At 36.8% G+C, this 15581-nt stretch overlaps 1 protein-coding gene and 1 pseudogene across 1 annotated transcript in view; one reads left to right on the forward strand and one right to left on the reverse strand.

The window, feature by feature from the left end:
- The window catches only part of ZGRF1 (zinc finger GRF-type containing 1), a 94363-nt gene that overhangs the window by 61916 nt on the left and 16866 nt on the right, over positions 1-15581 (reverse strand). Inside the window, exons 6-10 of the mRNA XM_040626259.1 lie at positions 13117-15394; positions 9204-9277; positions 5450-5503; positions 2809-2889; positions 807-992 (exon numbers count right to left, since the gene is read on the reverse strand). Of these exons, the coding sequence (XP_040482193.1) occupies positions 807-992; positions 2809-2889; positions 5450-5503; positions 9204-9277; positions 13117-15394 (2673 nt within the window). The remainder of the gene's footprint in view (positions 1-806; positions 993-2808; positions 2890-5449; positions 5504-9203; positions 9278-13116; positions 15395-15581) is intronic.
- Positions 6244-7130, forward strand: LOC103661758 (annotated as a pseudogene).

A 15581-nucleotide genomic window follows, 5' to 3' on the forward strand; every position in this document is an offset into this window, starting at 1 on the left:
TAAAATGATGTACTCTTATAGCCATGGAAACGCTTAGAAACCATGGCATCCTCAGGGGATCCTCAGCAGAAAAAGTAGGCTACAGTAGGTTGAAAACATTTAATAGAAGTTCTAGAAAGAGAAAAACCAAGAAAATAGGGGGGAAGAAATTACCCCCCCCAAAAAAAAAAATCCTGGGTGGCTCAGTCAGTTAAGTGTCTGCCTTTGGCTCAGGTCATGATCTTGGAGTCCTGGGATGGAGCCCCACATTCGGCTCCCTGCTTAGTGGGGAGCCTGCTTCTTCCTCTCTCCCTGCTCTCTTTCTTGCTTGTTCACTCTCTCTCTCTCAAATAAATAAAATCTTTAAAAAAAATAAATAAAAGCAAAACTAATATATGGTATTGTAAGTCAAGAGAGTGGTTATCTTTGGAGGGAATAGAAAGGGGTAGTGGTTGAAAGGGGGCCAGGGGACTTCTGGGATGCTGGTAATGTTCTATTTCTTAAGAGTGGACGTTACATGGGTGTGTTCACTTTGTGGTAATTACTGAGCTGTGTACTTATGGTCTGTGCACTTATTTTGTATGTGCATTATGTTTTAATAAAAAGATGTTAATCTCTTTAACAGACACTGTTTCAAATACATGCATATCATTCTGTTATGACCTCTATTTGGTAGCAGTTGAGAGGTGCTTGGTGTCATACTTAGAGAAGTGGGCTTAGGGATAACTTATATTTGTTCAAAGATTTAAATATAATCTCTTCATAAAATTTTGTATTGACATAAAGAAAATGATTTGGCAAGGTGCAACTATAAAAAATATTTTTACCTGCAAGAAATCAATCTGCATACAAGCACTAGTCGATTTTGGTGTCGATAAACAAGTGTCTGTCGTGCAGTTTTCATACTCAATTCTATCTGGAAACTGACCGCATTCTAGCTGTGAGCTGTGTCCTCTGACCATCACAGCACTAGTAGCTGATCCTTTCACTGGGTGCCCTTGAAACTCAACAGGCTACAAGTAAATTACTAAAAATGAGTACTGCAATAAGTATATATTGATATATAGTCACAATGTATATATACACCAGAAATAAATCACAATTCAGTTTTCTATTAAATATTACTTAATGTAAATAACTACTAAGTGACTAATACTGAAAACCAGAAAAACTCCATTATCTTAACACATGCTAATTATAAAACACAATTTGGTTATTGATTTAATTGAATTCAAGTTCAACATTAATAAATATGAATTTTTTATTATGAGCATAAGAAGTATAGTTCTAATGGACTAATTAAACCAGAAAGATACAATTGCTCCTTCCTCTATGCTTGCCCTGCACATTATACAACTTTCCATTATAGATTTATCACATTATACTACAATGAAGTTTCTTCTCATCTATATCCTAAATGTACTGTAAGCTCCTTGAGGGAAGAGACCTGTTTGTTTTATCAGGGTATCACGGGCATTTAACACCATGCTTGGCATATAGGAGGCAGGCAATAAACATATGATAATAGGAAGTAAGGGAAGAAATACAGGAAGCATTTTCCTTTATTCGGGCATTTTGTAAACTATCAGTCTTCACAGAAGAGTTTGGTGGCCTCTCTGTCTCCCAGAAGATCTGATCCTATTGCTCTGAGAACAAAGGCCTAAGAAAATGATGCCAATACAGGCATGTACTTCAGAGAGGTACTGTCATCTCCTCAGAGACCTAATCAGCTCTCAGGACAAATGGCTTTCTCTGCTGCCCCCTTGAGGATTTTTATTCCTCACAGGGTGACAAAGCCTACCCAGAAGGTGGAAAATCAAGATTGCTAAATCGAGCCAAAGGAAAGTACATAAAAGATGAATTTATTTCTAACTAATAAAGTAACAAGATTACGATAGTAAATAATCTGAATATTCTCTTATTTAAAAATGAAGATTCTAAATCTCATATTTGAAAGGAAAAACAAATCTAAAATGTCCCTTATATAGGACTTTTGTTGAAAATATTCTAAATTTTAAAACATATACATCTCAATTTAAAAAGTCTCAACTGGGGCGCCTGGGTAGCGCAGTCGTTAAAGCGTCTGCCTTCGGCTCAGGGCGTGATCCTGGCATACCGGGATCGAGTCCCACATCAGGCTCCTCTGCTGTGAGCCTGCTTCTTCCTCTCCCACTCCCCCTGCTTGTGTTCCCTCTCTCGCTGGCTGTCTCTATCTCTGTCGAATAAATAAATAAAATCTTAAAAAAAAATAAATAAATAAAATAAAAAATAAAAAGTCTCAACTGTTAGGCTCTGTATATTTCTGATTCATTTGATGGGGCATACACATTCTCCACAAGCAAATAGATGCCTCGTTTTCTATGCTTCTGTGTAGATCTCTTCTAAAGGTCTGTTGGGTTTTAGGAATAGTATTTATAAAAACTATTTACATGCTATTTTCTCTACGAATGTTTGATATGGAGTAGATGGCACTACTTAGAGTTTGGGTTATATAGACTTCTATAGAAGTAGGAGTGGTAGAGTAGACTATAATATGTTCAAGGCTATAAAGACCTTCATTTTGTTCTCCACGGAACATTCATTATTTATACTTTATTTATCTTCCTGTCCAACCCCCCTAGGGTATGCATCATATATATGCATGATGCATTATTAGTTCACTAGTAAAGAGAAAGGGCTCAAGATCAAACAAGGAGTAGCAGTCATTAGTTTTTCTTGTTCCTAAAACCAGGTTAATTCACTATGCTCATTAACCTGCCTATGAAAACTCTGATAGTGGTATAAAAAAAGACAGTGGAATAGAAAATCAAAGTTGTTCCCAAATTTTACCTTAGGGTCACAGGTTTTTCTCTCTAATTGTTTAGGGATAACATCTAGAAAAGCAGTCTCTTCATCTCCCATGGAAAAGAACTAGAATAAAATATCAATAATTATGTCAGCTAGAAGAGTTTTGTAGGTGGCTCATGAATTTGATGGGAAAATACTCCCAAAACTTAAAGTTTGCCATTTGAAAATACACTTGCCATTTCAATCTCACTTCTGTATATACATACATATAATAAGCTACCTCTGGGAAAGGAGTTCTCCAGCAGAAAAGGTACTATGCTAATTAATTTTAAAACTCAGCAATAAAAAATACTGAAATTCTAAATTTTTTTAAAATTTATTCATTTTGAGAGAGAGAGAGAGGGAACACATGCACACACAGGGGTAAAGGGCAAAGGGAGAGAGAGAATCTTTTTTTTTTTTAAGATTTTATTTATTTGAGAGATCGAGAGAGAGTGCAAGCATGCCTGTTAGTGGGGGGAGGGGCAGAGAGAGAGGGACAGGCAGACTCCCTGCTGAGCAGGGAGACTACCCTGGGGCCTAAGATCAAGACCTGAGCTAAAGGCTGGCGCTTAACCAACTGAGCCACCCAGGTGCCCCAGGAGAGAGAATCTTGGGCAGAGTCCCCACTAAGCGTGGAGCTGGACTCGGGGCTCAATCTCACAACCCTGAGATCATGACCAGAGCTGAAATCAAGAGTTGGACGTTTAACCAACTAAGCCACCTAGGCAATCCTAATTCTAAAATTTTAGCTAAATATTTTAACACTAGAAAACATTGTTGCATACCTAATAATCACCCACCTAACCAAATACTTAATGTTAATGCAAATTATTTAATTCAAAAATTAGTATGAAACCAAAGGAGGAAAAATTGTAAACAGTGTTAACAGTTTATTTAAAGAATGAATCAGAGTGCCTGGCTGGCTTAGTAGAGCATTTGACTCTTTTTTTTTTTTTAAGATTTATTTATTTTAGAAAAAGAGCAAAAGCTAGGGGAGGGGCAGAAAGAGAAGAGAGAGAATTCTCAAGCAGACTCCCCACTGAGCACAGAGCCTAACACAGGGTTTGATCCCAGGACCATGAGATCATGACCTAAACCAAAATCCAGAGTCTGCCACTTAAGTGCCACCCAGGCGCCCCAGTAGAGTATGTGACTCTGCATCTTGGGATCATGAGTTCAAGCCCCATGTTGAGCACAGAGCCTACATTAAAGATAAAAATAAAAATAAAAAAAATAAAATAAAATAAACCATTTTCTAGCAACCATAAAAACACAAGATATAGACAACGGCAACTAGACATTTTTAGTTCATCAAGTAACTATATAAAATAATCATAATTTCTACTATGAATTAGATAGACTTAGAGAAGGAATTTAAATGAAAAAACAATTTTTATGTTTAAAAAATATAGAGAAAAAAATTTCCTCAATAGAAGAGGTAAAGTAGTATATTTCTTCAAATAACGGTTACCTTCCATTAATAACACAATATATTAGCACATCTGCCAACTACTCTTGAAAACATGCAACTCATATTTTAGAATTAGAATTTTCTCATACAGTGAGTTTAAAAATCAATTAGCACAGCACCTTCTCTTCTGCTTTGCTATGTGTAGCTAATTATAGAAATAAAATTAGCAGAAATGAAATAGCTGTGCCATTAAGTACATCCTCAAAGAGCACCCTAACTTTAAATTTGGAAGTTTTTCTATCACTAATGTACATGAAGAGGTTGCTTCAGAAAGTTATAGTACAAAAGGTATTACAAAAATGCACATATACTCCTATATTAATGCTAAAAAGATTTAAACAAACATTTTTTGTAAAAGATTATAAGATCTTTTTCATTCCTGTGAGATTACAGCAGACTTTTAAAAATATATTATATTTATTTTAAATGGCAACTCATAGGAGCGCCAGGGTGGCTCAGTCAGTTAAGTGTCTGCCTTTGGCTCAGGTCCTGATCCCAGGGTCCTGGGATTGAGCCCTGAGTTGGGCTCCCTGATCAGCAGGGAGTCTGCTTCTCCCTCTCCCTCTGCTCCTCCCCCTGCTCATGCTCTCACTCTCACACCCACTCTCAAATAAATAAATAAAATCTTCTAAAAACATAAAATAAAAATAAATGGCAACTCATTCTGGAGAATGATAGTGTTTATTTGCAGTTTATACTTTGTGATAACTGTCCTTGAAAGAGTTTAAACCCTATTTTTCAAGTAAAAAAAAGAATTAAGAATGTGATCATTTGAAAGCTAAATAATGCAGTTGCTAATTATGATTTTATCCATTTGATTTATTACATAAGGATGAAAAATGATTGAGCCACCACTATATGAATTTTATTTGTTGTGTTTTGTTCATTTAGGCAACAGAGTTGCAGGTACAGCTGTAATAGTCAATGACAATTCTTGGATTAAGTAATAATTGCAAATTTACAAACTTATTTGTGATAAAAGATTTGTCATTTAACTACTGACCACATAGGCCATTTATACAAGACAGTAGGCTCATCTAAATAAGTATAAAGGGGTAACTAAGTACAAATGATATTGAAAACTGACAATATAAAATATAAACATAAAATTATATGCCATACCTATATATACAACTATAATTCTGGCTACTTTATATTTTAAAAAATAACTCTCTGCAAACACTGAAGTGGTTCACTTTGTTCAACTTCATTTTCTGTTATAATCTTAGGAACAGAATATTAATATAAGAATAACTAAAAGGTATTAGTAAGTTACAAAATAAAATATAAATTTCTATTAGACATAATAAATAAAAGAACACTATCACTAATAATCAAAAGAGCAAAAACTAAATGTCAAACACTATTCCGACTTAGCAAAAATTGAAAAATGTCTTTTTTTTTTAAAGATTTATTTATTTATTAGAAAGGCAGAGAGGGCACGAGAGTAAGGGGAAGGGGAAAGGAAAAGAGAGAGAGTCTCAAACAGACCTTGCACTGAGCAGAGAGCCCGATGCTGGATTCAATCCCATGACCCCAAGAACACAACCCGAGCCAAAATCAAGATTCGGACACACAACCAACCAAGTGACCCAGGTGCTCCAAAATTGAAAATATCTTAGTACTGGTGAATGTGAAGTGAAATAAATATTCATACTGTAAAAGAGTAAGATTTTTAGATTTGACAATATAAATCAAGAAAATTGTTCTTAGTCTTTCTAGTTATCAGTTCCACCTGTGGGACTCGTATCTGAGGAAAAAACTTAAAATGTAAACAATAATTTATGTGCAAAAACATTTACTAAAGTTTTATTTATCCTAGCAAAATGGTGGGAATAATTTAAATGTTCAAAATAGGACACTGCTTATCCAAAGCATAGGATATCCATAGGATGGAATAGTAAGTAACATCTGAAAGATATTTAACTGCTCGTGAGCCACCAAAATGATCTCTGTGCTGCAGGATGGGGTTTGTTAGTTGTCAAGAATAGGCTTACTTTAAGAGATACCAAGTGAAATTTAGATGACGAGAGGACAAAACTCATTACTATGCTTGGAAACACTTGGTAATTCAGGATAAAAATAAGTACAATACACCTTAATACAGGATGATAGTTTGTGTAGCCAGCAGAGATATCATTTGTCAGATTACCTATGCCCACATAGAAGGAGACATGATAGTTTGTGCAGCTTAAGCTCATGAACCCCCAGAGTATGGTGTGAAGGTTGGCCTGACAAATTATGCTGTAGCATATCATACTGGTCTGCTGCTGACCCACAGGCTTCTCAATAGGTTTGACATGGAGAACATCTATGAAGGCCAAGTGGAGGTGACTGGAGATGAATACAATGTGGAAAGCACTGATGGTCAACCTGGTACCTTCACCTGCTATTTGGATGCAGGGCTTGCCAGAACTACTCCTGGAAATAAAATTTGGGGGGCCCTCATGGGAGCTGTAAATGGAGGTTTGTCTATCCCTCATAGTACCAAATGATTCGCTAGTTATGATTCAGAAAGCAAGGAATTCAACGTAGAAGTACATCAGAAGCACATCATGGGTCAGAATGTTGCAGATGATAAGCATTACTAATGGGAGAAGATGAAGATGCTTACAAGAAACAACTCTCTCAATACAAAAAGAACAACGGAACTCCAGACATGATGGAGAAGATGTGTTAAAAGCTCATGCTGCTATATGCGAGAATCCAGTCTGTGAGAAGAGGCCTAAGAAAGAAGTTAGAAAGAAGAGGTGGAACCATCCCAGAATGTCCCTTGCCCAAGAAGAAAGACTTGGTAGCTCAGAGGAAGGCAAGCTTCCTTAGAGCTCCAGAGCAGGCTGCTGAGAGCTAATACACCAAATCACAATTCTCTGTGAAGACTTTCAGATAAAGACAACCATGAGCTTACTCACCAAGCAGCTAAAAAACTAAACAAATAAATAAGTAGAAGATATATTTAAGACGTGTTTTAATAATGTGAGAAACATAATATATTAAGGGGAAAAGATATAAAACTATTTGTACACATCAATCTAACCATATTTTTTAAATGGGCCCAAAAATGCTTGAAACTAATAATTATCAGTGGTAGGATAGCTTTATTTTCCTTCACTTTTTTTGTGTTTAAAAAAGAAGAAAAAAATAGTAACATGGAAAATAGACTAAGATACAAAATGAGGGCAAATGAAACATTTCACTTTCATTTGTTTCAAACATATCTTCTAGAAAGAGCAGTGCCATATAATAAATACCCCTCCCAATATGCTAAACGCATCCCCAAGAAGAAACACTAATTTAGAAGATTTATTCTAGAATTTCAATGTATTCTAATTAGTACTATCATTTTTACAGTACTACCATGGTTCCTAAATTGTTCAACAAGGTACTTTGGGGTGCCAGAGTGAACTCAACAGTGTCTCTATGAAATGTTTTAAACTTAAGGGAAAGGGTGCCTCGGTGGCTCAGTGGGTTGAGCATCCAACTCTTGGTTTTGGCTCAGGTCACAATCTCAAGGTTGGGAGACAGAGCCCTGCATCGGGTTCAGCGCTCAGCACAGAGTCTGCTTAAAAGATTCTCTCTTCCTCTCCCTCCCCCTCTGCTCCCCCTCTGGCTTGTACATGCTCTCTCTCTCTTTCTCTCAAATAAATAAATAAAATCTTCCAAAAATTATAAAAATTGGGGCACCTGGGTGGCTCAGTTGGTTAAGCGTCTGCCTTCAGCTTGGGTCATGATCTCGGGGTCCTGGGATTGAGCCCCACATGGGGCTCCCTGCTCAGCAGGGAGTCTGTTTCTCCCTCTCCTTCTGCCCCTCCACAGTATTCGTGCTCTCTCTAGCTCTCTCTCAAACAAAAAAATAAAATCTTTAAAAAAAAATTATATTGGGGCATCTGGGTAGCTCAGTTGGTTAAGCATCTGCCTTTGGCTCAGATCATGATCCCAGGGTCTGGAATCAAGCTCTGCCTTGGGCTCTCTGCTCAGCAGGGAGCCTGCTTCTCCTTCTCCCTCTGCCTGCCTCTCTGCCTACTTGTGCTCTCTCTGTCAAATAAATACATAAAATCTTCTTTTAAAAGTTATAAAAATTAAAAAATTTTTAAAAATTTAAGGGAAGTACAGTGTCACTTGACGTCTGTTGATCACTGAATGAACTACTAACTCAAGGTAGTTCAGTTTCAATATCAGATCTTATGTCATTTCTTTCAATAGCATCATATCTTTGTAAAGTTGAGTTCTCAGAAATTGCTATGATAAAAATCAATTATGACCATGCAAAAATCAATGTGAACAAGAAAACTATTCTAAGGTTTGAGAAGTTGTGCAGTGCCCAACAAGTGCATGCATTCCATTAGCAATTGTGTTTATTTAAAAATAAAATGCTTACATTGGGCTCCACGCTGGAGCTGGAGCCTACTCAAAAAAAAAAAGGCGGGGTGGGGGTGCACCAGGGTGGCTAAGTCAGTTAAGCAGCGACTTTTGATCTCAGCTCAGGTCTTGACCTCAGGGTCAAGAGTTCAAGCCCCGCACTGGGTTCTGTGCTGGGCAAGGAGTCTACTTAAAAAGTAAAATAAAATAAAATAAAATAAAAGGCTTACAGTAATCATTTCACAATTTTTACATATATCAAATCATTATGTTGTATACCTTAAACTGATACAATGTTGTATGTCAACTATATCAATAAAAGTGGAAAAAATAAAAAGCTTACTAGGACATAATGCTTATTAAGTTGTTTAATACTACTAACTACTTAATAAATGGAACTGGTAGGCTTTTTTTTTCCCCCAAAGGATGTAATGAAAACAATTACTGAAATACAAAGTGGCAGGAGGGTCATGAGATATCTTAGGACCCTCTATATTACTGTAATCTCATTACGAAGAACAGAACATTCTATATCAAAATAAAAGAATATAGGATAAAAATGTACCTGTTGAGAATCCTGGTTCAGATGAGGCAACTTTGGTAAAGCTTGTGAAACTCCTGAAGTCAATGGTTTCCTAACTATAATAGATAAAATAAAATGGTTTTATTCATCATACATAGTGGGTTTTTGTTTTGTTTTGTTTTTTAAGATTATTTATTTATTTATTTGACAGAGATAGAGACAGCCAGCGTGAGAGGGAACACAAGCAGGGGGAGTGGGAGAGGAAGAAACAGGCTCACAGCGGAGGAGCCTGATGTGGGGCTCGATCCCACAACGCTAGGATCATACCCTGAGCCGAAGGCAGACGCTTAACCGCTGTGCCACCCAGGTGCCCCCATCATACATAGTGTTTTAAACTGTTTAAAAACTTATTTCTAGGGAAGCCTGGCTGGCTTAGTCACTGGAGCATGTGACTCTTCATCTCGGGGTTGTAGGTTTGAGCCCCACATTGGGTATAGAGGTTATTTAAAAATAATAAAACCTTAAAAAAAACCCAAAACCCTTATTTCTAAAACTGAAAGAAATGAATACAACTTAAACTTGAAGATGAGGTAGTCTTGATAATTGTTGAATCTGGAAATAATGAGAATCAACTGTAATCCTCTTTCCAACTTGATGAGAAAAAAGATTTCTTAAAACTGTAATTCCTATGTCTTCATATTAGGAATTTATATCCTTATATATTACATAATTATATCTGCCCCTACTTGTTTTTCATGAAATTTTTTTTCCTTTTAAATTTTTTAGAAAATAAATTTTCAATTGCCATCAAACTTGGGATGCCTGGGTGGCTCAGTCAGTTAAGCGTCTGCCTTTGGCTCAGGTCATGATCCCAGAGTCCAGGGATTGAGTCCCACACTGGGCTCCTTGCTCAGTGGAGAGCCTGCTTCTCCGTCTGCCACTTTCCCTGCTTGTGCGCACACTTCCTCTCTCTCTCTCATTCTCTCACAATTATATAAATAAAATCTTTTTAAAAAGATTGCCATCAAACTTAACTACATTTTTTTTTCTAAAGATTTTATTTATTTATTTGACAGAGAGAGACAGCAAGAGAGGGAACACAAGCAAGGAGAGTGTGAAAGGAGAAGCACAGTTCCCACATAGCAGGGAGCCCGATGTGGGGCTTGATCCCAGGACCCTGGAATCATGATCTGAGCCAAAGGCAGACACTTGATGGCTGAGCCACCCAGGCACCCCCAAACTTAACTACATTTTAAACAAATATTTTAGGAGGTACAATAATTTATTCTTATCTTTCTCAGGAATCCCTTGAGATATTTAAAAAAAGAATTCAATTTTAACTTTTGAGTATCCTAAAGTACATTGTTCATTCACATTTATATGTTTCTAATTATAATATTTACTAATATGTTCTATATTGGTTTTCTTTAAAAAAAAAAATGCTATTGGCAACATACCATAAGCAAAGTCAAAAGACCAGTTACATACTGAAAGAAAAAGATCTGCAACACACATCACAGATAAAGGGTTAGTATCTCTAATATATCAAAACACGCTTAAAAATCAATGAGAATAAAAAGACCGACAGCCAGTAAACACCTGGACAAAAGGGTAGAAGAGTTCATGGAAAAAGATGCACAAATGATGCTTAAACATATGAAAAGATGTTAAATTTCACTTGTAATAAAAGAAATACAAATTTAAATACACTGAAATGCCATTTCTCACCTACCAGATTAGCAAAAATTCCAAAGTTTGGCAACACACTCTATTGGCAAAACTAAGAAACAAGCATTCTTGTACATTACTGGTGGGCATAAGAAATGAAGGGAATTTTGAAGTATCTAATAAAGTCACACATTTACCCAGCAACCCTACTGCTAGGAATTTGTCCTAAAGACACACCTCAAACAATATGCAAACACACACACACAGCCACGTATATGGCTATATATGGCTACTTACTATCACATTATTTGTAACAGAAAAGTATTGAAGACAGGTTGCATAAATGATGGTTCATCCACACAGTGGAATATTACAGAGATGTAAACAAATAAAATGAGGATGTGACCTATTAATTGGTATGAAGCGATCTCCAGGGTATATTAAGTGAAAAGAAGGTGCTAAAGAATATATAGAGTATACTATCTTTTGTTGAATAGGAAGGAAACAAGAATGTAAATACAGAGGAATTTATTTTTGCAAAAAGAAACACAGGTATGACATTGGCTACGTCTAGCAGGTAGGTAAGAACAGGATGAAAGGAATAAGGAAGGCATCTGAGTTAATGTTTTATTAAGCTTTGATTCCTGAACTAGGTTAATATTTTACATAATCAGAAATAAAAATAAATGCCCAAAGATGGGCAAAAAAGTCCTCAAACTGAATATAAACAGTGAATTTAACTATATTTACATCAAATTATAACATAATCACACTAAAGAAAATAACCCAAGTAACTTTTTAAAAAGATTTGAGAGAGGGGCGCCTGGGTGGCTCAGTCGTTAAGCGTCTGCCTTCGGCTCAGGGCGTGATCCCGGAGTTCTGGGATCGAGCCCCACATCAGGCTCCTCCGTTGGAGGCCTGCTGCTTCCTCTCCCACTCCCCCTGCTTGTGTTCCCTCTCACGCTGGCTGTCTCTATCTCTGTCAAATAAATAAATAAAATCTTAAAAAAAAAAAATTTGAGAGAACACACACACACAAACACACACACACACACACGTGTGCATGCCCAAGTGTGCACACATGATCAGGGGAGGGGGCAGAGAGAGGGAGAGAATCTCAAACAAAACCCACTGAGCACAGAACCGGATGTGGGGCTCAATTCCGTGACCCTGAGATCATGACCTGAGCTGAAGCCAAGAGTCGGATGCTCAACCAACTGAGCCACCTGGATCCCCATCCAGTAACTTCTGAATTTTCTAAAACTATATATTTTCAGTAGGATACATTGCAAAAACAAGCCAAAAAGTGGTGCCTGGGTGGCTCAGTCAGTTAGGTGTCTGCCTTCTGTTCAGGTCTTTATTTCAGGGTCCTTGGATCAAGCCCCAAGTTGGGCTCCCCGCTCAGTGGGGAGTCTGCTTCTCTCTCTCCCTCTGCCCCTCCCACCGTTCGTGCTCTCTCTCTCAAATAAATAAAACCTTTAAAAAAAAAAATCACAGGATTTGTGAGCTTTACAAATTTGTAAAGGTTTTTTCTAGTAGTGACACCAGTGTAACAATTTGGAAGCCATTTGATGTGTATTGTAGAATTGAGGAAGTAAACATACGGATGGTGTTGGGAACCAGGGCCCTTTCCCATTTCATACAATATGAAATGGAGGAAAGACAGAAAGAACCCAATTTAGAATTAGAATTAGAGATATCAATATGAACTTATGATTATTTTTTAAAAAGTAATTCCTAACAGATGTCCAAAAATGTATGACAGGAATGGATTTTCACATACATACTTTCATATATTTGCCTGTATATGCTTATATACACAAAATATTTCCAGAAGGATACCCTGGAAGAAAACTATGGCTAATTCTGAGGGGTGGACTGAAGTACTAGAAAGATAACTTACTTTTCACCTTATTATCCTCTATTAGAATTGATTTTACGGGTACACGTATTACCTATTTAAATAAATACTATGTAATTCTGAGGCACCTGGGTGGGTGGCTAAACATCTGACTCTTGGTTTTGGTTCAAGTCATGATCTCAGGGTCATGAGATCGAGCCCTGTGTCAGGCTCTGTGCTGGGTTGGAGCCTGCTTAAGATTCTCTCTCCTCCTTCTGCCCCTCCCCCTGCTCACACCCATGTGTGTGCTCTTTCTCTCCCTCAAAAAAAAAAAAAAAAGAAAAGAAAAAAATTACTATGTAATTCTTTAATGTAGCCTCCAAAGCAAATACTTTTCATCCTCTGAGCTATACAGAGAACAATCCAAAACAAACATGTCAATCTAACCTTCAGGATTGCTATCTGGCTCGTAAGTCTGCAGAGTTCCTTGTTGTTTAAAGGTAGTATTTTTCTTTTTCAGTATTTCCAAGCCTTCTAAAGCTGTACTGTGTTCAGATAATGATTTTAAAAGGGAAATGTCATTTACTAATCCAGAGAGCTCCGAAGGATTTCTAGGACTATTCCAATATTGTTTGCTTTCTCCATCAGTTTCTCCTTCAATATGGTCATGGTCTAAACTTCTAACCCTTCGCAAATCTTCAGATTCAGGAATACACGCTTCTATGTCTTTGGAAATAGGATGATTTTTTCCCAGAGAGTAAAACAAAGAATTGGAAACTTGGGTATTTGATTTATCAAGAGTAGTACATTCTTCAGAGTGATTAGGATTAACATTGAATTGTTGGATACTGATGTCGCTGCTAGAAGTTGACAGTAAAACCTGCTCATCATTTTTGTCTAAGTTACTTCCCATAATAAAAGGCTGAGGCTCAGCCTGTTCTGACAATGGGCTGTTTTCAGGAGTCTGATTAGTGGCTATGTTTAAACAAGGAATATGTAAATTCGAGCTTATACCTTTAGATTTATTCAGTGGTAAAGCAATATCAGAGCTAATTCTGACCTTTTGAATAGATTTATTAGCATTTTCATTATTGTCTATATATACATCATCAGTCTCCTCTAAAGATGAGTCAAAACTGCTTAATGTGTCATTATACTCTTCTATTTCTTTTCTAATGTTTCCAGCTTTCCAAGGTCCTGTGTCAACACCTATACAAGCTTTATCACAAAACTGTGATAGCAGAGTCTCTTTAATAGGAAATGTCTCTGTAGGTTTATCCCCAATAGATGTTAAATGAGACAAATATTCACTGCCAACTTTCTTACAGTGTATATCTTCATATCTCTTTTGAACACTTAAACTGCTGTCATTTTGGGTAAAAGCTTCCTTTACCCAACCCTCTGAATCCTGGGAAATTGTGTTGCTTTCCTGTGATTCCTCCTCAGTGTCGTTGGTTTCAAAATTGTTCAGACTAAAAGTCACCTCCACAAGTGGCTGTGTTACATTACTCATAGGTTGAGGAATACTATCAGGACCTCCACTATCAGTATTGCTTTTAGACAGCATGTTGGTAAAGTCATCCGAGAGCCTAGAATTGTTACTTGTAGAAGACTCCGTTTGCAGCTGCTCAGATTCGGGCAGGAATGACATTGGCTGGTCATACTTCTCTTCCGGTGTTCCACAGAGATTTATCTCCTGAGCATTTTCTCCCATGAGAATTGATTCTTTTACACACATCTGGTCATTCTGACTAACAGGTATTTTATTATTTTTTTGAATGTCAGATTCTGATAATAAGCCCTCACTCTCCACACTGCTACAGGAAACTGGTAAGCTGTTGCTTTTACAGAATGAAGGAATTTCCAATTTTACTTCCTGATCCAAAGATGGATCATTATCATCTACTGGCTTGTCTTCATTATACTTTTTACACTGTTCAGCACAAGTTTCAAAGAACTGTATCCTTTCTTGTACCAAAAGGTCTTTCAAATTTAAATTTGTATTATCTCCCTGGGCCTTAGGTTTTCTTTCTGTATTATTTTCATCTTCAGTAGAAGAATGTACAGGTGAACTCTGTGAGGATAAATACACGGCCCATCGGCTTTTATTTCTCATGGTATTTTCTGATTGATGCTGGTGGTGTAAACTGTCTGTGCTCTTCGCCTCAGCACACTCTTCTTGTTCAACTATGCACTTTGGTTTGGTAGGATTATTTACACTTCCTTGTAGCTCTATCTGAGGGAGATGTTCTGTAATCCCAGAATTTAGTTCTTTACACGTACCAGTTGATTTGGACTTCAGAAGAGCTAATATCTGTGCTTTGCTTCTGATGTTTTGGGAAACTCCTAAACAGTGAGATGTCAAACCATCTTTTTTTATGGCCTCATTGGTCAGTACAAAATCTGAATTATTTACAGAATAGACAGGAGAGCAAAAATAATTTTCTTCACATAGCATTTCTGAATTATTCTTGAAGGATGGAGTAGACACAACGGAAGAACAATGTAAGCCATTTGTCTCTCTGTTCTTGTAAGTGACACTGTTCTTAGGGTCTGTTGGCATATTATTTATATCTTTCTTGCCAGCAGTAGAAAACAAAGGAGGTGTGCTGCAGAAGGGAGAAACAAAAATAGAGCCAGGTTTCTTAGCCTCAAGTGATGCAGCTGGTTCACCATTTTCTGTAATAATCATTTTCTTTGGCATTTGACGTGGTCCTCGAAAACCCTAAAAATATTAAAACAATTATTAGCTGTTCCATTATCTATAAAGAAACTCTGAAATGAACCGGCTAAAAAAAAAGGAAGAAAAGAAAAAGGAGTGTGTCTATTTTACAAGTTAAAAAAATAAAATTTGCAAGATTAAAATGTAAACACTCATTTGTAATAAAATTTTTCTAATTAGGGTTTACTTC

This window comes from Ursus maritimus, unplaced genomic scaffold, assembly GCF_017311325.1.
Source record: "Ursus maritimus isolate PB19 unplaced genomic scaffold, ASM1731132v1 scaffold_11, whole genome shotgun sequence".
NCBI classification, from domain to species: Eukaryota; Metazoa; Chordata; class Mammalia; order Carnivora; family Ursidae; genus Ursus; species Ursus maritimus.